At 45.8% G+C, this 25,792-nt stretch overlaps 1 protein-coding gene across 3 annotated transcripts in view; it reads right to left on the bottom strand.

Annotated features, from left to right (window-relative positions):
- The window catches only part of LOC126248193 (uncharacterized), a 124,316-nt gene that overhangs the window by 54,123 nt on the left and 44,401 nt on the right, over window positions 1–25,792 (bottom strand). For all 3 annotated transcript variants that reach the window (XM_049948975.1, XM_049948973.1, XM_049948974.1), the window contains exon 4: window positions 2,064–2,182. In XM_049948975.1, the coding sequence (XP_049804932.1) occupies window positions 2,064–2,182 (119 nt within the window). The remainder of the gene's footprint in view (window positions 1–2,063; window positions 2,183–25,792) is intronic.

The raw sequence follows: 25,792 nt of genomic DNA, 5'->3' as shown, positions 1-25,792 counted from the left end.
CACAAGAACAATTACTCCGAACATAGACGCAATTGTAAAGGGCAAAAAGTACAAGATGACCGAGAACCTCACACTTCAGTGACACCTTTTATTGTGTAACAGTTCACAAATTAATACGAATGTAGAGGCATACACTAAGCTAATAAAATTATGTGGCACGTGTATATTCTCCTTTATTTGTTTCATTTGTCACAGTAATAATTCGTGAGTGATATCCCTGCAGGTGGCCGCGGATTTACATTGACTGGCGGCAGCTGTTGTGTGCCCCACATGACTCTCCCCACTCTCCGCTCTGGTCCGGTAGTGGGGGTAGCGTGCTCGCGCTGCTCCGTGCTCGCGCCTTGCTGCTCACAGCTTGCTCTGCGAGCACATATGTTGTGAAGCCCTGCTGTAGAGGCAAAATTACCAGGCACTTATCTCCTAAGGACAGAAATGGAACCAATTTCACGAAACAACTCGGGAAACAGTTTAGATTCAACTCATTTATGAATGAAAATTGTAGTTACAGTAGAGCCACACTGGAGAGAACTGTGGAAGTTCTCTGGTCCGGGAGCAGCTGGGGACATATTTTGGAATAGGATCCTACACTGACAATAAATATCTGCAATGGCAGCTCTGATAAAATGACTTATGTTGACATGGCTGTTTCATAGAACGCTCAGCCACACAACAGCAGTGGGCTGAGCTGTGGCTGCTAGGAGTGACAATTGAGAACCAAATGAGCAAATCAAATCAAGGCATTTTGATGTGCTCATGTTTTGTGGCAAGCAAGTCCTGACTCATATTACCAATTCAGAAATAGCAATTGGTTCACACAAATCTGCTATGATGGAATTCAGCCTAACACATTGTTTATCCTCTATATTTACATGTTTCACCTGGCCATTGGTCCGACTTCCCTGCATGAGCATAAGCATCACTGGTCAGTGGGCTTTGAGTTAGCCTGTGACTCAGGCATCCTTGCACTTTGAAAGTTAGAATTTAAAGAGGGATATCACTTGAAATAAAAAGCATAAAAATGAAAACAAAGACAGTGTCGTCAGAGGATTCAGTGTAATTTACTAGGCATGGTCTTATTGGGGGTGGTATGCCATTGCCTCCCTCTGACCTTTGATCTGACTTACCTGACCAATTAAAGGGGTAACTACAGTTGATTTTGGATTCTAAACTAGAGTGTCACTTATTTTTCCCATCAACAAACATCGCTAGAGGTGAAAGCAGTGATGATTGATGGATCAGAATCTCAGGACTGACTAAGGATCAACCCCCAGAACTTTGGATTCATCATCTCGAACTTAACCACACCATTTATAGCAATTTAACAACAGTTATTACTTTTTTAGATTGTAACAGATGCTTCATATTGTTATTGTGTGCCTTGGTCTAGGGAATGTGATCAGATAAAGAATAATCCAACAGACACATACTAATAATTTAAAATTACGTGTTTTTGCAACTTAAGTACACTGTTTTGCTATCGTTGCATGCAAACATCTAGTCACTAGCACGGAGTGAACATACTACACAAGAGCTGCATACGATGTAGTGTACCTCAAATGCAGGATTACTTCTACATACAGTCAGTCCATCCTCAATGAAATTCCTAAAGCAACTAAACCTGAAACATGTATGGTGTTCAATTTCACCAGATCTGTACAGTAACATTATTAAATAGTCGTAGCTAATGGACTGTAGGAGTAGAGGAACAACATTTACGATTATTGTCTTAACTCGAATCCTTCAAACAAATATCTTTATGTTTCCATTAATATTTACACCCCTCGGTCTGCAGTACAGTACAGCTGCACCAACAAACCTGTTTTGTCAATGGCGCTATTCCCACACACATAGTGAATAAACCTCTGGGTTTTGAAGTTGTAAGAGGGAAACATCAGACACACTGAAATGGAGCTGTGCGCAGGCCATTTCATTGGTTATAGCAACAGCTCACGATAAACATATCTGTAATTTGATTCTGGTCTGGCACAAATTCAGTTATCATAGGTAAATAATATAGAAGTAAGAAAACAAATCTATGATTTCAATATAGATATATAACTTACCGATTTTTGTAATCTTGCAGTTTGGCAATACCATCATTTAGTTCTGCCACACTTTGCTCGAGTATTGAAATTCCTGTAAGACAGCATTTTTCTATTTCTTTTTCTATAAGAGCATCAACCTGGAAGAAAAGTTATGATTAACAAATCTGCAAATGAAAAAGACTGCTTATGATAAGTACTGAACATTAATTTTTTTACTGAAAAATCAGCAAAAACATGCCACACATGAGATAAAAAGGTGTTTACATCACTTTCTTTTGAAGAACAGAAGAAGAAAATGCAGACAATAAATGCAAGAAAAATAAATGTACTGAAAAGTAATGCCTCTGAATTTTTTATCTGAAACTCTAAAAGCATTCTTAAATAAAACGAATATTGTTAACACTCTACATCTTTATTCATCATTTCTACATATTTACAACCTTCTGCCACTAGAAAGGCTCCAAACTGTAATGTGTAACACAACAGTGCAGAACGTTAACTGTTGCTACATGGGAAACAGCGAGCTGTAATCGAGTTTCGAGTAGTTCATCCACACATGGAGCACACTCTCCTTCAGTATGACAACGCCAGAGCACACACAACCAATTCTGTTGTAACAGGGACCAGATCGGTCGCAGGGTTGATGTGATGGAAAGCGCAGCAGGACCGCAGAGCGGCCCGTGTACAACAACACAATGGGAGAGGACAGACACAGCCAACAAAGGACAGAACGAACAACAACAAGATTGAAACAACGGAGTCACAAGAAAACCTAACAACCACGTCCACTCATACACAAAACAAGAAAGTAAAGAAGCTGTCTAAGGTGAGGCGATGTGTCCAGAGACGTACGCAAGATTAGACTAGCTGGCTGAGCAAGAGGCAGGTGATTAAATACTCTATTGGGGGCGCCGCTATTTGCCGCTGGAACCACGTGTTCCACTGTGGCACCCTCAAACTAAATGCAGGCCAGGAGGCGCGCGCCGCCGCAGCTTACGGCGCGATGGTGCAGAGACCTCTTGGGGTCTTCGACGTCCATGACATCTGGCGGGGATTCAAATTCTGCAGCGCACGGTACCAGATCCCTCCCCCCCCCCTGAAACTTGCGCATAGGGGCAGAAACGTCCCGAATGGTGCTGAGGTGGGCAGCAGTGGGAAGGGGAGCCAGGCTCATCCACCACTATTGGCGGGGAGGAAGGGATGCCCGAGGTATCCATGACTGCTGATCCAGAGTCCAGGGTGGGGCAGCAAGCCGCCGATCCACCCGTAGGTGGAGAGGGCTGGCAGCGGGCCCATGGGGAGACAGCAACCAGGAGCAGGGAAGGTGACTTGAGGACCATGTCCACACCTGAAGGAGGTAGGGAAAGAGATGGCAGCAAGAGTCCCGTAGTGGCATGCGGGCGGTGCTGATTATGATGGTGGTGCTCCGACCCTGTTGACGTCTGCACCGACGTCACACGCTGCCCATGGGCCACGACGACCGTGGCGGGTGTCCAACCCGCCTTGCGCCCATACTCGTGAGCCCACACCGCCGTGCCAGGGGCATACCGCTGCGAAGACTGGGAGTGGGGGTGGGAGGAGGATGGCATCAGCAAATGGAGCAGGGTCCGCGGCTGTCGCCCATGAAGGAACCTGCCGGACTGCGTCCATCAATTCGCGTAGTGTAATAGGTGCTAAAAAACAGGGTGAGGGCCGACATGGTTGGAGATGTATAGACTGCCTTAGTCAACTGGTGTTTAAAAGTGCGGTCAAGCCTCTCCGCCACGCCATTGGAAAAAGGGTGGAAAGGGGGGCTACGGATATGTTTGATACCATTGCCCTGACAGAAGTCGTGGAAGGAGGACACTGTGAATTGGGGACCATTATCAGAGACCAACGTGTGTGGCATGCCCTCAATGGTGAGAACCTGGGCCCGGGCCTTGAGTGGAGCCTCTGTGGTGGTGGATGCCATGCGGACAATATATGGGTATTTGGAGTAGGCATCAACGATGAGTAACTACATGGACCCCAAAAACAGGCCCACAAAATTGATATGAATGCGATTCCAGGGCCGGCGAGGCACAGGCCAGGGTGCAAACGACTGAGGGCAGATTGCCTGGTGATGCGCACAGGCAGTGCACCCACAGACCGGGCGTTCAGTATCGCCATCGATGCCGGGCCAATAAATGTGCCAGTGAGCCAAACCTTTCATACTGGACATACCCCAGAGCCTGCGGTGTAACAAACCAAGCACCTGGAGCCACAATTCTGGAGGGATGACCACCTGATGGGCATCCGACTCCGTTGCCAACAGAAGGACATCATCAACCAGAGAGAGCCTGTGGGACAAATGGCGCCAGGGGCCGAAATCGGACTGCATCCAACGAGGACATGGGACGGTCACCTGTGGACCACGTAGCTGAGAGCCTGCCACAAGACAGGGTCACGGCGGGTAGCCGCAGCTATGTGAACAGCCATAAGAGGCACAGTCCAGTGCATCCCGGCAGGCGGAATCAATGTAAAAGCAGAGGACCTCCTATTGGTCAAAGGCAGGATCAGGGCCTGCTGGGAGACGCGACAAAGCGTCCGTGTTAGCATGGTGGGCGGTGGGCTTATATCGGATGGTGTAAGCATACTTATGTAAAAACAATGCCTAGCACTGGAGATGTTGAGCCGTCCACTCTAGAAGGTAAGAGTGGGGTCCGAAAAGTGGAACCAAGGGTTTATGGTCCGTCAGGAGGGCGAACTTTGCCCCAAAGAGATAGGTGTGAAATTTTTGGACAGCGAACACAATCACCAGAGCCTCCTTTTCAATCTGGTAGTAGTTCTGTTGTGCTGGGGTCAACGTCTTAGATGCATAAGCGATGGGCTGTTTGCAACCATCGGCATCCCGGTGTGCAAGGATGGCCCCAATGCCATATGCCGATGCATTAGCCACCACAACCAAGGGGCGGTCCAGAGGGCGTACTTTGCCCCAAAGAGATAGGTGTGAAATTTTTGGACAGTGAACACAATCACCAGAGCCTCCTTTTCAATCTGGGAGTAGTTCCGTTGTGCTGGGGTCAACGTCTTAGATGCATAAGCGATGGGCTGTTTGCAACCATCGGCATCCCGGTGCGCAAGGATGGCCCCAATGCCATATGCCAACGCATTAGCCACCACAACCAAGGGGCGGTCCAGAGAAAAGGGAGTAAGGCAAGGAGTCGACTTCAGCACCACCTCTAAATGGAGAAAAGCCTGGTCACAGGCAGGAGTCCAATAAGAAGGTACCCCTTTGAGACAAAAGTGATTGAGGGGTTGAGCAACTGAGGCAGCCTGGGCAAGAACTTTAAGTAATAAGTAACCATGCTCAAAAACACCTGGAGTTCAGATTGAATGCCATCTTTGCTAAGCCAGTGGCTTAAGCATTCCACTTCTGGTTGAAAAAAACAACACTTGTCCAGCTGACAGCGTAAACCAGCAGACCACAGAGCATGAAGTAAGGCGCTGAGGTTTTGCAAATGTTCCTGGCAGGAACGCCAGGTGACCAAGATGTCATCCAGATAATTCACACAGGCAGGGATAGGCTGTGTAAGCTGCTCCAGGAATCGCTAGAAAATGGCCGGCGCCAAAGAGACACAAAAGGGAAGGTGCTTGTACTTATACAATCCGAAAGGCGTGTTGATAACCATGATGTTCTGAGATTCGGCATCCAAGGGCAACTGGTGGTATGCCTCAGCCAGGTCGATCTTTGAAAAATACTCTCCCACAACAAGCTTTGCAAGAAGGTCTTCCTTGCAGGGAATGGGGTGTCAATGAGGGACTGAGCATTGACTGTAGCACCGAAGTCCCCACACAGCTGAAGGGACCCATTGGGTTTCCGTATGACCCCCAGTGGTGTCGCCCATGCACTGTACATTACAGGCTCCGGCATGCCAGTGGCCTGGAGCTGATCAAGTTCCTGCTTGACCACTGGCTGTAAGGACACCAGAAGGGGCCGGGCCCAGAAAAAGCGAGGCTGTGCATCCGGCTGTAGGGTGATGTGCGCCTGAAAGCTGGAAGCACATCTGAGATCCGTTGCAAACAATGACCCAAAAGCGAAGCACAGATCTTCCAAGTCCTGAAAAGGAACAGCCATGGAAACGACCTTAACTTCGTCGGAAATTGAAAAGCCAAATAGTTTAAATGCACGCAGGCCAAAAATATTCGAAGCCAATGGATGGTCGATGACAAAGAGGGTAAGGAGCCAGGGAACATGCTTGTACATTGCCTGGACGACGAACTGCCCACAAAAGAGAATGGAACCGTCTCCATAAGCGACCAATCGGTGAGAGGGAGGTGACAACGCATGAAACCCCATTTGGGTATATGTCGCCATATTAATCAGGGAGATGGTGCCCCAGTGTCGACCTGAAAACTGACATCCTCAGTGAAAATGCGGAGCGTGAGGAAAAGCTTCTGTGCTGACGAGTTGTCCTGTGGGACGACTGATTGCAGAGCATGGACTGTATCTTGAGGCCCAGGAGGGGCAGGACTGGAGCGAGATGAGTGACTACAACAAACTGATTGGACGTGGCCCTTCTTGTTACACAGCGAGCATGTTTTCCAACCGTGGGGACAATCAGCCTGCAAATGGGCAGTAAAGCACTGTGGGCAAGATGGAAGTGGGCCGCTTGACGGGTGATGAGGGGCGATCGGAGGTGCCGATGCCATAGAGACGTCGGACAATGAGGAGTCCCGACAGCACTGGCCTCTGTCGGCCAGGCCACAGGGACATCGCGAGAGTGGAACCCGCCGTGAAACCGCGATTGCCGCCATCTCCGGTTGCGCCATAAGCTGCTCGTTAGCTGTTTGAGGAATTTCAAAGGAGTGGGCAATGGAGAGAATCTCTTCCAAGGAAGGATTATCGAGTTTCAACGCCGCAGTACGGAGCTTAGGATTGGGAGCCAGCTGAACCACCACATACCGGATCATGGAGTCCACATACGAAGCCTTACACTGCTGATTGGTGCACGTAAAATCGCATTGACGGCTGAGACCCTGCAAGTCCGTGACCCAGGAATGATACGATTGACCAGGCTGTTTATGGTACTGGTGGAACTCCAGCCAAGAGGCGACCACATGGTAGCACTGGGTATAATAGTTTGTGAGCAAAAGGCGTATCTCCTGGAAAGAGAGGGCCACAGGATCAGACAATGGTGCCAACTTGCGAAGAAGAAAGGATGTGTCTGGGGAGGCTCAAGACAAAAAACAACGACCACTGCAAGGAGTTGTCCGTGACTTGAAAAGCTGTGACATGTTGTTTCAGCTGGTGTAAGTAGGTTTCCCAGTCCTCTTTAGCGTCATTAAAGGGTGGAAACGACAGCGGACGTGGGAAAGCATCGGACACCCGAGGACTCTCAAGCTGTTGTGGTAACACGTCCCGGGCATCGACTTTGTCCATTAGCAACTGCAGCAACTTTTTTAAGATTTCTAACTGGAGCTGCTGCTGCTGCTGCATGAGCTGCTGCTGTATCTCCAGCAGACAGACCAACTTCGCCTCCATACCAACAATGACCACCATTTACCTCGTCGCCAAAATGTTGTAATGGCGACCGTAATGGTCACGGATTGAAGTGACAGAAAGCGTAGTGGGACCCGCAGATCAGCCCGTGAACAACACAACGGGAGAGGACAGACACGACTGACAGACAGAATGAACAACAAGAAGCTCGAAACAATGGAGTCACAAGAAAACCTAACAACCACGTCCACTCATAGACAGAAAAGGAAATTAAAGAAGCTGTCTAAGGCGAGGTGATGTGTCCAGAGATGTACGCAAGATTTAGCTGGATGAGCGAGAGGCAGGCGCTTAAATACTCTATTGGGGGCGCCGCTATTGGCCACTGGAACTACGTGTTCCACTGTGGCACCCTCACACTAAAAAGGGGCCAGGAGGCGCATGCCGCCACAGCTTATGGCGCGATGGTGCAGAGACCTCTAGGGGTCTTCGGTGTCCATGAAATCTGGCGGGGATTCAAATTCCGTGGCGTGCGGTACCAGAAATTGAACATCTGCAACAGTCCAACACCTTGGGTTCACTGTTATTGATTGTCCCCCATACAGTCACAACTTGGCTGTTCTATGTAATTTTCATCTGTTTCCAAAACTTAAAGAACAGCTTCAATGACTTCACTTTGATAATGATGGAAGCAGTACAAGCAAAGGTGAGGTTGTGGCTCTACCAACCAAGTGAAACATTCTATAGTGACGGTACCAACAAATTGGTCTCTCAATGGGAGAAATGTTTGTTGCAAGAATGACTGCTCAGTAATAAATATGTAGATATGGAGACTAAAGATGTAGAGGGTTAAAATCAATTGATTTACTTAAAAATCTTAAAGTATTTTCACATGAAAAGTTGAGAGGCATTACTTTTCAGCATGTCCTCACAGACCAAAGGAATATCCAGCATTTAGGCAGAGAGTTGACATGTCATTATTTCTTTCTATGATAGTATAGTTGACAAATCAGTTAATGATTTGTGTTGGCATTGCCTGAATGGGTTTCATCCCAAATATCACAAGGGGGAGTAATAATTATTGGCTGCAAGCCTGAAAACAGACAGTATATGTCTTTCCTTGAGGAAACTTCGTGAATTACAATAGGATCCAGATATTGAATAAGATTGGATAAGGGATTTAAAATAAACTGCTTTCAGGTACAAATTTACTGATTTACAGCACTAAATATTACACAGTACCAAATTTTGACACAAGTACAAGAGCAGAGCTAAAAAAAAGAAAGTATATATGCAAAGTTCTTGCAGCACATAAGAAAGATGTTGATTGTTTTAATTCTGGACAAGTGTATTTGTATGAGCTTCAAACACATCTGAGTACACAGCAAACATACGAGGGGGGACCAAAAAATGACCGGAATTTCTTTCTAGAATGTTTATACTTTACTGTTTTCAAATACAATCTTAATCTCCTTCGAAGCACTCTCCATTAGCATTAATACACTTGTCCAAACGTTCATTCCAGTGTTCGAAGCACCTTTTAAATTCGTCCTCTTTGATATCAGCTAGCACTTTCATGGCGCTGCGTTTGGAACCACACTCCAGAATCCCACTAAGCCGGACATTTTCGCGACAAACTTCTGCGAAGCCATTTCATAACCTCCAAATAGAATTGTTGGTTTACTGTCTGGTTATTCAGGGACAAATTCAGAATGTACGATCCCTTTGATGTAAAAAAAAAAATCAACATCGTTTTCACATTCGATTTCACTTGTCGAGCTTTTTTTGGTCGAGGTGAGCCAGGTGTCTTCCATTGTGATGACTGTTGTTTACTTTCTGGATCATACCCATAGCACCATGACTCATCACCTGTAATGATTTTGTTGAAAAAATGTGGATCATCTTTTAACGCGTCCTTGATTTTGAGACAGACTTGAACACGATGATCCCTTTGATCTCCGATAAGAAACTTAGGCATGAATTTTGCTGCCACTCTTTGCATCCCCAAATCAATGGTCAAGATGCGCTGAACTGAGCTCCAGGAGAACCCAGACAAGTTCTCGAGTTGGTCGATTGTCCTGTGTCGATCTTCACTGATGAGATCACTGATTTTGTTGATGTTGTCATTGCTTCGAGAAGTTGAAGGTCGACCGTCGACCCTTTTTAAAGCGAGAAAACTATTCGTACACTTGCGTTTTACTAAGAGCATGGTCTTTGTAGGCTGTCTGAATCATCGCTACAGTTTCTGCTGCGTTCTTGCCGAGCAAGAAACAAAACTTCACTGCCGCACATTGTAAGTAAGAACTAGCCATTTCCTTGTGTCACATCTGCACTGTACGCACACTCAAAGAACTGCCAAAGAAACCAAACTTCTCACTGTTGGGTGATGCCACGTGGTAGAATGACTCAGCAGAGCTCCTACTACAACTCTCTGGCAGCGCAACATGTTACTACAAGTACACGATGTGCAGCATAACGATTCCAGTTACTTTTGGATTCCCCCTCGTAGATACCAGAAGCAAAGATCAACAGACACACACTGGGAGAGACTTCATCAGTGAAGTTCATCGGTACCCACATGGATAATAAACCGTGGTGGCAACAATATGTGGACAAGTTAAATGAAGAAGCTCAGTTCGGCCTGCTTTGCACTCTGAAATCTCTCCCAATGTGTTGATCTGCATACAGAATTGCTAGCATATTTTCAGTTCTATCCTATGCAATCATCGTCAGGGACATTGCAGCTAAGGTGAAAAAATACTATTTACTTCAAAAAATGGCTCTGAGAACTATGGGACTTAACATCTGAGGTCATCAGTCCCATAGAAATTAGAACTACTTAAACCTAACTAACCTAAGGACATCACACACATCCATGGCCGAGGCAGGATTCGAACCTGCGACTGTAGCGGCCACATGGTTCCAGAATGAAGCATCTAGAACGGCTCGGCCACTCTGGCCGCCAGTACTATTTACAGTACAGAGGCACATAGTAAGAATACAATGTGATGTTGATATACTTCCATGTACATGACAGTACATATACCTCATAATCAGGTTTGTGGTTAACAGCAAGAGTGAACTTAGAATGAACACAGCTGTTTACAAATGCAATAACTGAAGTAGAAATAATTTCCATAAGGACTAAATGTATCTCTCTGGGATTCAAAAAGAAGTATTATGTTCTGGGGCAAAAAATCTCCAGGAGGTTATCAGACAGGAAATTTAAAACCCAAAAATATTTAAACACAAAGTAAAAGAATACCACTTTATCCACTCCTACAATTTACGTGAGTTCAGAAATATACACTCTTACATCTCCAATGATATATGTATCAGATAGTTTCTAACATTGACTGTATTCCTGAACCTTAATAAAACTGACAAACAGGGATGGATGCCTGACTGGAAATGGAGGAAAACAGGTCCTATGAACATGTGTCCAGAAATGCATTGTTGGGACGGTAGATGTTGTGGATGAATGGAAGTTCCTCTGACCACATGCCATGTGTTCCTTGAGTGTTGCAGGTTATGTGGTTCACACCACATACTGTAAGTAGCAGAATGGTCAAGTATTCATGTTGAGAAGCCAAGATGGTGTTTCTGTATGTATGGCCAAGCAGATGGAAACCGTCAAGAAGCTGTACACTGGACTAAAACAAGTACCCACACAGACACCAATTAAATCACATTTAAGTGGTTGGCAGAGGGTTCATCGAACCACATTCACAATAATTCTCTACTATTCCTATCTTATACAGCATGCAGAGAAAAAACGCCTATATCTTTCCGTGCAAGCTCTGATTTTCTTTATTTTATTACGATGAACGTTTCTCCCTATGTAGGCTGGTATCAACAAAATATTTTCGCATCCAGAGGAGAAAGTTTGTGATTGAAATACTGTGAGAGGATTCCGCTGCAACGAAAAATGCATTTCTTTTAATGATGTCCTCCCCAAATCCTTTATCATTTCAGTGACACTGTCTCCCTTATTTTGCGATAATACGAAATGTGCTGCCTTTCCTTGAACTTTCTCAATGTACTCTGTCAATCTTATCTGGTAAGTATCCCAAATCGTGCAGCAGTATTCTAAAAGAGGACGGACAAGCGTAGTGTAGGCAGTCTCTTTAGTAGCTCTGTTACATTTTCTAAGTGTCTTGCTAAATAACACACAGGCTTTGTTTAGCCTTTCCCACAACATTTTGTGTGTGTTCCTTACAATTTAAGTTGACCATAATCGTAATTTCTAGGTATTTAGTTGAATTTATGGGCTTTAGATTTGACTAATTTATCGTGTAACCAAAGTTTGATGGATTCCTTTAAGCACTTGTGTGGATGACCTCACACTTTTCGTTATTTTGGGTCAACTTCCAATTTTTGTACCATACAGATCTTTTTTAAATTGTTTTGCAATTTGATTTGTTCTTCTGATGGCTTTACTAGTTGATAAACGGCAGCATCATGTGCAAACAACCTAAGACAGCGCTCAGATAAATCATTTATCTAGATAAGGAACAGAAAAGGGCCTAGAATACTACCTTGGAGAACGCCAGAAATCATTTCTGTTTTACTCAATCACTTCCTATTAATTACTATGAACTGTGACCTCTCAGACAGGAAATCATGAAGCCAGTTACATAACTGAGAAGATATTGCATTAGCATGCAATTTCACTACAAGCTACTTGTGTTGTACAGTGTCAAAAGCCTTCTGGAAATCTAGAAAAATGGAATCAATTTGAAATCTCTTGTCAATAGCACTCAACAATTCTAGCCCTTTTTGGTAATTTATGTGACCATGTGCCCTTTCAGACAGATGAAATATGCAGGGAGGCGGCAGAATGTGCGTACAGCAGATTTGGAGGACCAGGTTGTACAGGGTATTGAGATGAATCTTAGTATTAGCTCCAGGCAAGTGGCCCACAAGCATGGTGTATGCCAAAGTAAGATGCAACAGGTGAATGAGTGCACTGCATCCCATGGAGGCCACTTTGAACATCTGTTGTAAGGTGGATGCACTGTACTACGTTCCAGGATGATTAGTTCTTGTTGCACACGCACTGTCTCATTTCTGGACACATGTTCATAAAAACTTTTTCCTCCATTTCCAGTCAGGAATCTGTCCCTAGAGTTTGTCGGTTTTATCAATGTTCACCCTGTATAGACAGTTAATAGTGCTCTAGGTAATGTTAAAATGCGTCGTTTGAAGTGTTAGATAATAGCAGCTTAGAAGTGTACAAGGTGAGTCTCTTGCCAGTCTATGACGTATGATCTTGTGTGGTGATGTGGAGGTGGAAGTGGAGCTTTCACACTTGCTATCTGGTTGACAGCCAGCTGTGAATCTGGAAAATAATACCTAATACTGATTAAATGTATACCTAGGCTACATCTCAAGAAGGGATTGGCAGTTCCAAAATCAATCACGTAATAACTTTTTAAAATCATTGCTGCTGCCACAGATTATTTTATTTCTAATTACAAACAATAGAAACTCCAGGATGGAATAAAAACTGTATTATGAAAAGGGCAGATAGAGTGCTCCTCACCACATTGAGTTGCAGACAGGAATACTGAAAGAACTGTTACACACTGAGCTTTCAGTCAAAGCCTTCTTCAGAAAAAAAAGAAAACACACGTACATATTTGCACAAGCAGGCATACCTCAAGCACACAAGACCACTATCTCTAACTGCTCTGGCCACACTGCAACTGTTGTACTGAATGAGAGCAGGAATCTGTAGTGGGGCAAGGAAGGGGAGGGATAGTAGGCTATGAGTGATGGGAGAGAAGAGTGCTATCTGGTGGAGCAAGCAGGGATTAGAATGCATTGGGAGGGGGGAGGGGGGACAGGGAATGGAAAAGAAAAGGAGCAGAAAGGGAAAAAAACTGATGGGTGTGTTCGCAGAGAGCAATGCACAGTGAGGGTGAGAGGATGTTATCTGGGAGTAAGTGATAGGACAGAGAGGGCAGAACTATTGGGTGGAGGGTGTTGGCCCTTAGGTTATTGTAAGTTGAGGCCAGGCTAATCTCAGAAGCAAAGAATGTGTTTTAAGGGTAACTATCATCCGTGCAGTTCAGAAAAGCAGGCGGTGGACAGGAGGATACAGATGGCCCAGTTTGTGAAGTAGTCATTGAAATCAAGCATGTTACGTACAGCTGCATGTTGGCCATAGGGTGGTCCACTTTGCTGTTGCGACAGTCTGGCAGTGGCAATTCATTCTGGTGGACAGCTGGTTGGTAGTCATAGCAACACAAAAAGGTGTGCAACGATTGCAGCTGAGCTGGTATATGACATGGCTTCTTTTGGGTGGCTCAGTCCTTGATGGTGGATGATCTCCCATGTTCACAAGTCCGCACTCCAAAGCATTTCTATCTCTCGCAACCACGTGCAAACCGCTCCACACTCCAAGTCTTTCCCGCAACTGTGCGTCCCTAGCAACGTACCGTCCCGGCACTTCCCGTGTCGTCTATGACTGTCCAGGACTGCCTCCTGCTCAGAACCATCTCGTGTCCTCTCTAGAAACTCGCTTCCATCCAGTCTCCCCATTCACGAGCGCTGTGATTGGCTAGAGTACTCACGCCATGTCTTCATGCCAACGCAGTCACAAACATGTTGAAACATATTCCAAATACTGGATTTACATTTAAATACTTAAAATTAAATAAATATTCCTACGGCTGGCCCATAAACACGCTCTAACACACATTATTAAATACATAAACAATTAAACATATATCAAAAGAAAAGAAGCAAAAGGTAGGCCAGTAGCCTAATGACTGGGTACTTTCTAAAACACAGTAAATATTTAACCAATTTCTTCATGAACAGCATATATCGGTTATTAACAAAGACATGGATGAATCAATATATTTATAACCATGCTACTACCATTTTTTCGTATAACTGTGGAGTACTTATGGCCTGATGCCATCGATAGTAATCAGCCACTTTGACCTCCAATAACTAATGTACTTTTCAAGTTACATGCCTGTAATTTATACCAATTTAGGTTAACACTAACAGCTTTCTAAAGACACGGCGATCGACAAATCGGATGAAGCGTTAATATTTTGGAAATTCGTTGTTACTTGTATAATTTACCGTCAGATAATAAACTTTAAACTAATAAAGATATTGAAAATCTGATTACACCATTAGAATCGCCGTGCAAATAATAGTAATGTACATGTTTCTATTTGAGGTATCACGTTTCATCTGCTACTATTAATTTCTATACAAACTGTGAAATGTCTGCCATTAAGGCTTCACAAAGTCCGCCATCTTTGGCACTCCTGGCAAAGACATCTCCTTCATTGACACAAAGCACCAACCTTATCACAGCGGAATTCCCAGCCACACAGGTGGACGATGCGCTGGGGCTACCCCTCTCGTCCGGCTAACGTTTGCCACCTATGTTTGCTGCCGGGACTTGGCTTTGATGAGCGTCCTGTGCGGTCGCCCCTATTCCGAACATATGATATTTCCAGGGCGCCACAACTCGCCCGTTACCTCACAAGGGGGAACAGAAAACAGCAAAATCGTACATAAATAAGGAGCACTGTAAAGGACTCATTATCGTACACTTGATACTGTTGATGGCTATGGAAAAGGGGGTAACATTAAAACACTGTCTTGTGCCCATTCTCCTGCTCAAATCAACCAGACAGCATGTTACCAATTCGGTCCTAAAAAAACCCTGAGACAGGAAAGACCATATGAAGATTGGGAGGTGGCCATGAAAGCCCCATTCATGCAGCTGTATGAGAATACAGAGTCACCAAGTAGTATTGTATGTGTTATTTATATTGAAGAAAATGACGATACAGTGAAGCTTACACAGGAAAGCCTGCTGAATAGCCGCCTCTAGGAGGGTAAGGTCATCGGCAGTGGACCAAAATCTTCACAACCCACACTGAGAGCAGCTAAGAAGTTGACTGGTTTCTAACAACCAGACCAGATGACAGTTAACCTGTCTCTTCATGGTCTTTCCTACACAGCTCGTTAAGGCAATGTTCCGATAACTACTGGGACATGTGCGGTCCCTTCCTGGTTTGAGGAGAGGTATCGGAATTTCATCCCTTCACGAGTTGGGGAAGTTGCCTGTCTGCCATATTAGATTAAAACATCCGAGGAGGATTTCCTTTGACGTCGCTGGCAAATGTCGAAGCATGCAGTACCAGATGTGGTCGTGACTGGGTGCAGTGCCATAATTCTCAGTCTGTGCTGATTCGAGCTCCCATATGGAAAAATGGGAGTTGTAGGCCTCAGAACTGTTGGAACTAAAGCCCAATTTTTCCCTCTCTACAGTCATACGGTAGCTATGAAACACCGGATCCTGGCTTGCACTGGCAGTAGTTTGTGCAAAATGCTCAGCCACCATCTGAATAATGTCTCTGGTGATGTCTGGAGGCACCCCTGTTTCAGCACTGCAACTATTGGTAATCAGCTGTGTTTATCAGAAATCCTCCAGATAACTTCCCATACTTGGGACAGCTCGTCCAGGGTCAACGTGCGCTGCAAAACGATGCGGCCGCCGCCGCTTCGCCGCTACCGCAGCCACAACATGCGGTTGCACCCCCGTTTCGTAGCTTTGATGCAGCCGTTAAGTCTTGGACAGAATGGTCTCGACAATTTGGATTTCATCTCGCCGCCTACAGAATTCAAGGTAATGAGCGGCAGCCGTTTTTGCTTTCGTGTGTAGGTGTGTCCACCTACCGTGTGATAGTGAAATTGTTTCCCCGGCGCGACGTAGCAACTCTGTCATATGAAGAAATTTTGTCTGCTTTAGATGCCTATTTCAAAGAAACAGTTAATGTAGTTGCAAAAAGGTATGCATTCTTTCGTACAAAACGTATGGCCGGTCAGACTAATAGGGAGTGGGTTGCAACTTTGCAAGGACTTACTATGGACTGTGCATTTGAATGTGACTGTGGCCTCCCTTATTCAGATACTATGGTGCGTGATGCAATAGCACAGAACGTTTCTGATGTTCGCATACGGGAACAGATTTTGAAACTAGTTAATCCCTCCCTTCAACAAGTGATAGACATATTGGATAGGCAAGACACACTTGACTTTGCTCAGGAATCATTTGCAACTTCGCCGGCCATGTGTCACATTAACCGGCCCGCCGGGCCCACTGCACGGAACGCTAACCTGCCCTCGCGCACGTCCGCGCAGCTGCAGCCTAACACTCACACACGTGTGCAGTGTAGGCAAGCAAATGCAGTGAAATCATGCCCGCGGTGTGCAACTAGACATTCGCGTGACAATTGCCCGTCACGCCAAGCTATTTGCTTTTACTGTCATAAGAAAGGACATGTTCAAAGTGTTTGCCAGAAAAAGCTCAGATCAGACTATCACAACCATTCCAGGCCCTTTGCTTCGCGCCGGAATCGACCCAAGGACACTCGGGCTCGGGAACCTTCGCCCATGGACATTCATGTAGTTACTGCCACTCCGCCCAGTGTTCCTCTCGCTAACAGTGACTGTGTTCGTCCCACAAAACGTGTGCGTCGACGTCGACGCAAATCCCGTCACGTCGCACGTGATTCTGTCCCAGTGTCTGTTCACATTGCACACAACAGTCGCTCTTGTCGTCAGCAGGACAATAAACTTTTTGTAGATTTGGACTTTGCCGGACAAGTGATACCGTTCCAGCTCGATACCGGAGCTGCAGTTTCATTGCTCAATCACGCCACGTACAATCAACTGGGCGCACCTCCGTTGCGTGCCGCAAATGTTCAGCTCACGAGTTACTCAGGACAAAAGATCCCTGTGTTAGGACAGTGCACTCTTCTTGCAACATACAAGGGACAAACAAAACTTGTCATTTTACGTTCTTCGTTCTTCTTCTGCTGTGAACTTGTTTGGGTTAGATTTATTTCAGTTGTTTAACATGTCTATAGTAAATCAGGTCCTATCAGTGAACCAGACTGTGCCTTCCGCCAGTGTTTCTAGTCTATGTGAAGAATTTGCAGACATTTTTGCACCGGGCGTTGGTTGTGCTAAGAACTATGCAGCATGTGTGGAACTGAAAGTAAACGCGCAACCGAAATTTTTCAGAGCGCGCAATGTTCCCCACGCATTGCGTTATGAGGTCGCCAATCGCTACGATATCTTGTATCAGTCCACTGCTCAGCACGGAAGCGCTAATGCGTTGTCCCGTTTGCCTGTTGCTGAGGATAAAGCATTTGATTCTTCCAAACTTGCTTGCATGTTCATTGATTCGGAAACCGATGACGTGGTCGAATCGTTTCCGATTGATTTTCGTTGTGTAGCTACAGCCACAGCTTCTGACCCTGTCCTTGCTACTGTTTTGCGTTTTGTTGCTACGCCATGGCCCTTGTCGAAGTCACGGATCGAGGATCCGTTGGTTCGCCGATTTTTTGCTCACAAGGAGAGACTTTTTGTATGACGTGGTGTTTTGTTGTTGCGTTCTGATAATGATCAGTCCAGAGTCGTGGTCCCATGTTCGTTACAGTCCTCTGTCTTGCGGCTTCTTCACCAAGGACATTGGGGTATAGTGCGCACTAAACAACTTGCTCGTCAGCACTGTACTTGGTTCGGAATCGATGCTGCGATTATGAATATGTGCTCTTCTTGCATGGCGTGTGCCGAACAACAATCCGCGCCGCCGCGAAAATTCTTTGCATGGCCGAAAGCCACTTCCCCTTGGCAACACTTGCACATAGATTTTGCTGGTCCATTCTGGAATGCTCGATGGTTGGTTGTGGTCGATTCTTTCAGTAATTTTCCATTTGTTGTCCGGATGTCTTCTACGACGTCTTCTGCCACAATCCAAGCGTTGTCTGCTATTTTTTGCATTGAAGGTCTTCCACAGACTATTGTTTCCGACAACGACCCACAATTCACGTCCGCAGAATTTCAGTCATTCTGCAAGGCCAATGGTATTCAACATCTGACATCCGCGCCATTTTCGCCTCAGTCCAACGGTGCCGCTGAACGATTGGTCCGGACTTTCAAGTCACAGATGTTGAAGTTGAAAGAGTCGCATTCTCGGGAGGACGCGTTATTGCTCTTTTTGTCCTCATATCGCTCTCAGCCCCGCGATGGTCGCTCGCCGGCTGAGTTGCTCCACGGTCGTCCTCATCGAACCTTGATGTCTTTGCTGCATCCGCCGCATCAGGTTCCTGTGCAGCGGCAGACTCCTGCTTTTGCTCCTGGCGACGTTGTCTTCTATCGCACCTATCGAGGTTCACGGCGTTGGCTCGCAGGGCGCATTCTTCGCTGCCTCGGCCACGCGATGTATTTGGTTTTGGGGGCCTCTGGTGAGGTGCGTCGGCATCTCAATCAGCTGCGCCTCTATCGTCGCCTGGGTTCTGCCGCTCCCCGTCTGCTTTCGGCGATGGTGCCGTCCGGTCGGCGCCCTGGGGACCCATCTACTGGCTCCCCTCATCCCCAGGTGTTACCGACGATGCCTTCCATTTTGCCCCATGGCGACGCGCCGCAGCCGCCGCCGGCGCCGCCCGCAGTGGACGCTTCGCTGCAGCCGCCCAGCGCCTCCCTGGGTCACGCGCCGCCGATCGCTTCCCGTGACCAGCTGTCCTCCGCCATGGAACTCTTGCCCACTCCGGACCAGATGTCATCGCGCGTCGGATCCCCCGACGCAATGGAGGTCGACCCTTCGGCCCCTCCTGTCTCATTACGGGCGCATACACCGCATGTTGACGTGCACCCTGGACTAGGTTTTCAGGCGTTTCCTAGCTCCCCTCGGACCGAATGGCAGGGTGCGGGTGGCACGGCCTCGCCTGTTGTTAGGCTCCCCACCCCATCGCATACGTCAACATGGGGTCCTCCCCACGGCGGGCGGCAGCCTTATCACACGACCGTTCGCCGATTTGCGGGGGAGGAATGTGGTGTCACCGCCAGACACCACACTTGCTAGGTGGTAGCTTAAATCGGCCGCGGTCCATTAGTACATGTCGGACCCGCGTGTCGTCACTGTCAGGATTGCAGACCGAGCGCCACCACAAGGCAGGTCTCGAGAGACGTACTAGCACTCGCCCAGTTGTACGACGACGTTGCTAGTGACTACACTGACGAAGCCTTTCTCTCATTTGCCGAGAGACAGTTACAATAGCCTTCACCTAAGTTAATGGCTACGACCTAGCAAGGCGCCATTAACCCTTTGTAACGTTGCATGTACCTCAAGATAGAGTCTCACTTGTATCATCCAGAATGCTGTATACCAAAGGACAATATAAAAGTTAAGTGTTCTAGTAGCTACGTTCTTTTCTTTATCACATTCATTACGAATCCTGTTCCAGACTTAACGCCAGACGGCGTGAGTTGACGCGTGCCCTTTCGGCTACTTCCCTGTGGACTGGCTGCCTTAACAGTCCACTACATGCCACATACCCTCAAACCCTATGAAGTACTTCAATTCATGCCACAAATACTCACTACTGTATTGCATACCAAAGGTGAACCAACATGCTATTAAGAAGGTGGTGATAATGTTTTGGCTCTTCAGCCTATATCACTCATTTTTCCCAATGGAACATTTGAACATCATTGAAACTCATCATTTCTGCTTTTGCTTTGCTACTGTCAGCTTCAGTCCCTGGGTCATCCATGTGTGTCTGGACAGTAACTTTCAGGCCAGTGGCAGCCTTTATACACGATCAGAATTTCTTTGGGTTTAGGAAATCTTCCAATGAGATTCTGCTATGTTGGTTACTGAATGCTGCACACATGACCCCCTTGACAGCCAAATGCATTTCACTCATCATCTCTCAATCTACAACTGGTAAGTAGTACTACTATCGACAATGGTATGACAGGAAATCGTACCCCTTACGCATCACTGGTTCTCTCAAACTTTCTGTGACAAGTGCGTGTTTTTTTCGAACATGAGCACTGTCTCCTCGTTTTATGTTCAACTATGCTAAGCATTAAAAGTCATGCACTGTAATGCAAGTAGTCATTGTTGGGGTTGCACAAAAATTATTTAAGCAGATTCCTGATTTGACATAATATGAGCCTGGATGTTTTCCATCAATTGGTAAGGCAACAATGAATAATGATCCTGTTTATTTGTGGAGGATGTCAATAACTACACAAAAAATCAGTGAATCTAGCAGTATTGAAGTTTTCAGCTAGTAGGATCAATTGTCAGTACAGTATTACTTGAACAGTTACGAATGCCACCATGGACTGTCAGAGCAATAGACATTTTTTGGTAAAGTCATACAGAAATGGGCAAACTTCAGCGTGGAGGTGGAAATTTAATTATTAATGTAAGCATGGTTGGATCTAGGCATTGTAAGCAAGTGTGTTATTTGCATATTCAATAAACAAGGTAAAATGACATAAGTTTCAAAGCAACATTTTTCAACCTTAATAGGAGGATCTTTAAAATTGATGAAGCAAAGAGGGACATATCGTTTTAGGTAACGCAGTCATACTTCAAAACGAAGTAGATTATTTCTGTCACCCAAGTGCGACAGCCACAAATAATAATTTGAAATGAATAATGAGGGAAAAAGGGGGGGAAGGGGAAGTTACAAGCCCTGTAGTTTGTTTTACAGCTACTATGCACCAATCACTATTTCTGTAGTAGTTTCTTTACAGTGACCGTACACCATGGGGTGCCCTATCATGACCTGTTCCATTATGTACATATCTATCCAGTCCATCGTCAACTATTCTTCTAAATTTGAGCAACTGCTGCTCTACATGCTCCCGACCAGAGGTAAATGTTCTGATGGTTGTTTGGAGTTAAGGGACTAAACAGTGAGGTCATCAGTCCCTTGGTCCAAGGGTAGTTCATCTGGAGTTAGTGACGTCCATCAGGAAAGTTTTCTGGTGGTGAAAGCACATTAGCGCATTAAAATCGAGTTAGAGGTGGCAATACCGATGCCACAGCCGAGAAACAATGTATGGAGAAGTATATACAGATCCGTGAAAAAATCTGTGTGTGAAGCATACGACAACTACCACCGTCATTAGTAAAATATTTGGTTGAGATGCCAGGAAAATTCTGGTACTATGTAAAATCGCTAAGCAAGTGTGAGGCTTCACGTGATCAGCCTGGTGTGGCAGTTGAAGATAGGTGAAGTTTCCAATTTCACATTTATGAAATCATTCACCCAGGAGAATCGTACAAATATACCATCGTTTGACCACATGGATGACATATTAATAAGCATCTATGACATAGAGAAATGACTGAAAGAGTTGAAAATAAGTACGTCTGCAGGTCTGGATGGAATCCCAATTCAGATTTACAAAGAGTACGCTACACCATTGCCCCTTACTTAAATTGCATTTATCGTGAATCTTTCATCCAGTGTGAATCCCCAAGGGATTGGAAAAAAAAACGCAGGTGACTCTTGCATACAAGAAGGATAAAAGAACAGACCTGCAAAATTACAGAACAGTATCCCTAACACCGATCTGCTGTAGAGTCCCTGAACGTACTTTTGGTATGAATATAACAAATTTCCTTGAGGCTAAGAAGCATATGGCCACAGATCAGCATGGTTTTAGAAAGCATTCCTTACCCTTTACTTACAAGATACACTGCGAACTATGGATGAATGGCAACAAGCAAATTCTATATTTCTAGATTTCCGGAACGCATCTGACACTATGAGCAACTGCAGACTGTTAATGAGGGTAAGAGCATACGGAATAGGTTACCAGATATGAGAGTAGCTTGAAAACTTCTTAAGTAACAGAACCCAGTACCTTGTCCTTGATGGCCAGTGTTCATCAAAGGCAAGGGTGTGACAGGACCACTGTTATTTTCTGTATACATAAATGATATGGCGGACAGGGTGGGCAGCAATCTGTGGTTGTTTGCTGACGATACTGTGGTGTATGGGAAGGTATCAAAGTTGAGTGACTGCAGGAGGATACAAAATTTCTTGTTGGTGTAATGAGTGGCAGCTAGCTCAAACTGTAGAAAAATGTTAATTTAAAGTAGATGAGTAGGGAAAAATAAACATGTAATGTTTGGATACAGCATTAGTAGTGTTCTGCTTGACACAGTCATGTTGTTTAAGTATTTGGGCATAAAGTTGCAAAGTGATATGAAATGGAATGAGCATATGAGGATTGTGGTACCGGAGGTGAGTGGTCAGCTTCGGTTTATTGGAAGAATTTTAGGGAAGTGTGGTTCGTAAAGAAGACCACATAGAGGACGCTAGTGTGACCTATTCTTGAGTACTGTTCAAGTGCTTGGGATTACCAGATCAGATTAAAGGAAGACATCGAAGCAATTCAGAGATGGGCTGCTATGTTTGTTACCAGTAGGTTTAATTAACTGGCAAGTATTACAGAGATGCTTTGGGAACTCAAATAGACATCCCTGGAGGAAAGGCTATGTTTCTTTTGGGGAATGACATTGAGAAAATTTAGAGAATCGGCATTTAAAGCAGATTGCAGTCATATACTCAATTGGTTTTCCCTTGTTCTATTTGTGAGTGGAACAGTGCAGGAAATGACCTGTAGCAGTACAGGATATCTTCTGTCATGACTGTGTGGTGACATGTGGATTATTATGCAGATGTAGATACAGGTCAGGACTGTATGTAGGTCACAGTATGTGAGGGGTCCCCAACTGCTCATTATAGCAATAGAAACCCCAAATGCATCTCACACCTACCAACCTGATGAAGGGCAAAGAAAGTTAAGAGCAAAGAATGCCTTGTAATCAGGAAATTCAGAACAGTAAAAGTGAGAAGGCTAAAGCGGTTACAAGTTCGTGGAACCCTCCATCAGTAATGCTGGCACTCAGTGTGGTGTTGGTCCACCCTTAGCCTTGATTAAAGCTTCCACTCTCGAAGGCACACGTTCAATCAGGTGCTGGAAGGTTTCTTGGGGAATGGCAGCCCATTCTTCATGGAGTGCTGCATTGAGGAGAGGTGTCGATGTCGGTCGGTGAGGCTTGCCACGAAGATGGATTTCCAAAACATACCAAAGATGTTCTATATGATTCAGGTCAGGACTCTGTGCAGGCCAGTCCATTACAGGAATGTTATTGTCGTGTAACCATTCCACCACAGGCTGTGCACTATGAACAGGTACTTAATCGTGCTGAAAGATGCAACCGCCATTCCCACATCAATGTAGGCCTGTGCTGTGATAGTGCCACATAAAACAACAAGTGGTGCAAGCCCCCTCCATGAAGAAAATGACCACACCATAAAACTCACACCTCCGAATTTTACTCTTGGCACTACACACGCTGGCAGAAGACATTCACTAGGAATTTGCCATACCAACACCCTGCCATTGGATCGCCACATCGTGTACCGTAATTCGTCACTCCACACAATGTTTTTCGACTGTTCAGTCCTCTAATGTTTACGCTCCTTACACCATACAAGGGGTCGTTTGACATTTACTGGTGTGATGTGTGGTTTATGAGCAGCCTCTCGATCATGAATTCCAAATTTTCTCACCTCCCACATAACTGTCACAGTACTTGCAGTGATTCCTGATGCAGTTTGGAATTCCTGGGTGATGGTCTGGATAGATGTCTGCCTATTAGACATTAAAACCATCTTCAACTGTCGGCGGTCTCTGTCAGTCAACAGACAACGTCAGCCTGTACACTTTTGTGCTGTTCATATCCCTTCACGTTTCCATTTCACTATCACATTTGAAACAGTGGGCCTACGGTTGTTTAGGAAAGTGGAAATCTCACATAGAGACGTATGACACAAGTGACACCCAATCACCTGACCACGTTCGTTGTCCGTGAGTTCCGCAGAGCGCCCCAATCTGCTCTCTCACGATGTCTAATGACTGCTGCGGTCGCTGATGTGGATTACCTGGCAGTAGGTGGCAGCACAATGCACCTAATATGGAAAACGTATGTTTTTGGGGGTGTCTGGATACTTTTGATCACATAGTGTAGGTATTTGCGTACAGAAGCAAGCAGACGTAGATGATACTGGACATTTTTCCTTGTTGGTTCTTTCCTGTTTGTATTTGACAAAAATTCTCGAAAATGTCTGGCTATAGGAAGACGAATTTTGATGTCAGAGATGGGCATCAACCTCATAACCCTTCTTGGAGAGAGGATGCAGCCAACTCTGCCCCAAGATGAATCACATATTCTATTTCTTTTTTCTACATCCAGAACACAGGCACTGCAGCGTACAAAATCCAATAAACGATGAAAAATAATTTGATAACATTTTTACCGTCTGCTCATGGTCATTTTGTAGATTTGTAACCGAGAATCACTCCTACTGACCCCTCCTCACCCCACCCCCATATCTACTCATATGTTATTAAACCACTATCAGAGAACGCACAACCAGCAGAAAGTTGCCTACCTAACGGCTTCCAGGGGCTTCAAAAATTTGATTTTTAATACACTCCTGGAAATTGAAATAAGAACACCGTGAATTCATTGTCCCAGGAAGGGGAAACTTTATTGACACATTCCTGGGGTCAGATACATCACATGATCACACTGACAGAACCACAGGCACATAGACACAGGCAACAGAGCATGCACAATGTCGGCACTAGTACAGTGTATATCCACCTTTCGCAGCAATGCAGGCTGCTATTCTCCCATGGAGACGATTGTAGAGATGCTGGATGTAGTCCTGTGGAACGGCTTGCCATGCCATTTCCACCTGGCGCCTCAGTTGGACCAGCGTTCGTGCTGGACGTGCAGACCGCGTGAGACGACGCTTCATCCAGTCCCAAACATGCTCAATGGGGGACAGATCCGGAGATCTTGCTGGCCAGGGTAGTTGACTTACACCTTCTAGAGCACGTTGGGTGGCACGGGATACATGCGGACGTGCATTGTCCTGTTGGAACAGCAAGTTCCCTTGCCGGTCTAGGAATGGTAGAACGATGGGTTCGATGACGGTTTGGATGTACCGTGCACTATTCAGTGTCCCCTCGACGATCACCAGTGGTGTACGGCCAGTGTAGGAGATCGCTCCCCACACCATGATGCCGGGTGTTGGCCCTGTGTGCCTCGGTCGTATGCAGTCCTGATTGTGGCGCTCACCTGCACGGCGCCAAACACGCATACGACCATCACTGGCACCAAGGCAGAAGCGACTCTCATCGCTGAAGACGACACGTCTCCATTCGTCCCTCCATTCACGCCTGTCGCGACACCACTGGAGGCGGGCTGCACGATGTTGGGGCGTGAGCGGAAGACGGCCTAACGGTGTGCGGGATCGTAGCCCAGCTTCATGGAGACGGTTGCGAATGGTCCTCGCCGATACCCCAGGAGCAACAGTGTCCCTAATTTGCTGGGAAGTGGCGGTGCGGTCCCCTACGG

This window comes from Schistocerca nitens, chromosome 3, assembly GCF_023898315.1.
Source record: "Schistocerca nitens isolate TAMUIC-IGC-003100 chromosome 3, iqSchNite1.1, whole genome shotgun sequence".
In the NCBI taxonomy this organism is placed as follows: Eukaryota; Metazoa; Arthropoda; class Insecta; order Orthoptera; family Acrididae; genus Schistocerca; species Schistocerca nitens.
Note: the sequence above shows the minus strand (reverse complement) of the source record. Positions and strands in the feature narration are given on the sequence as shown.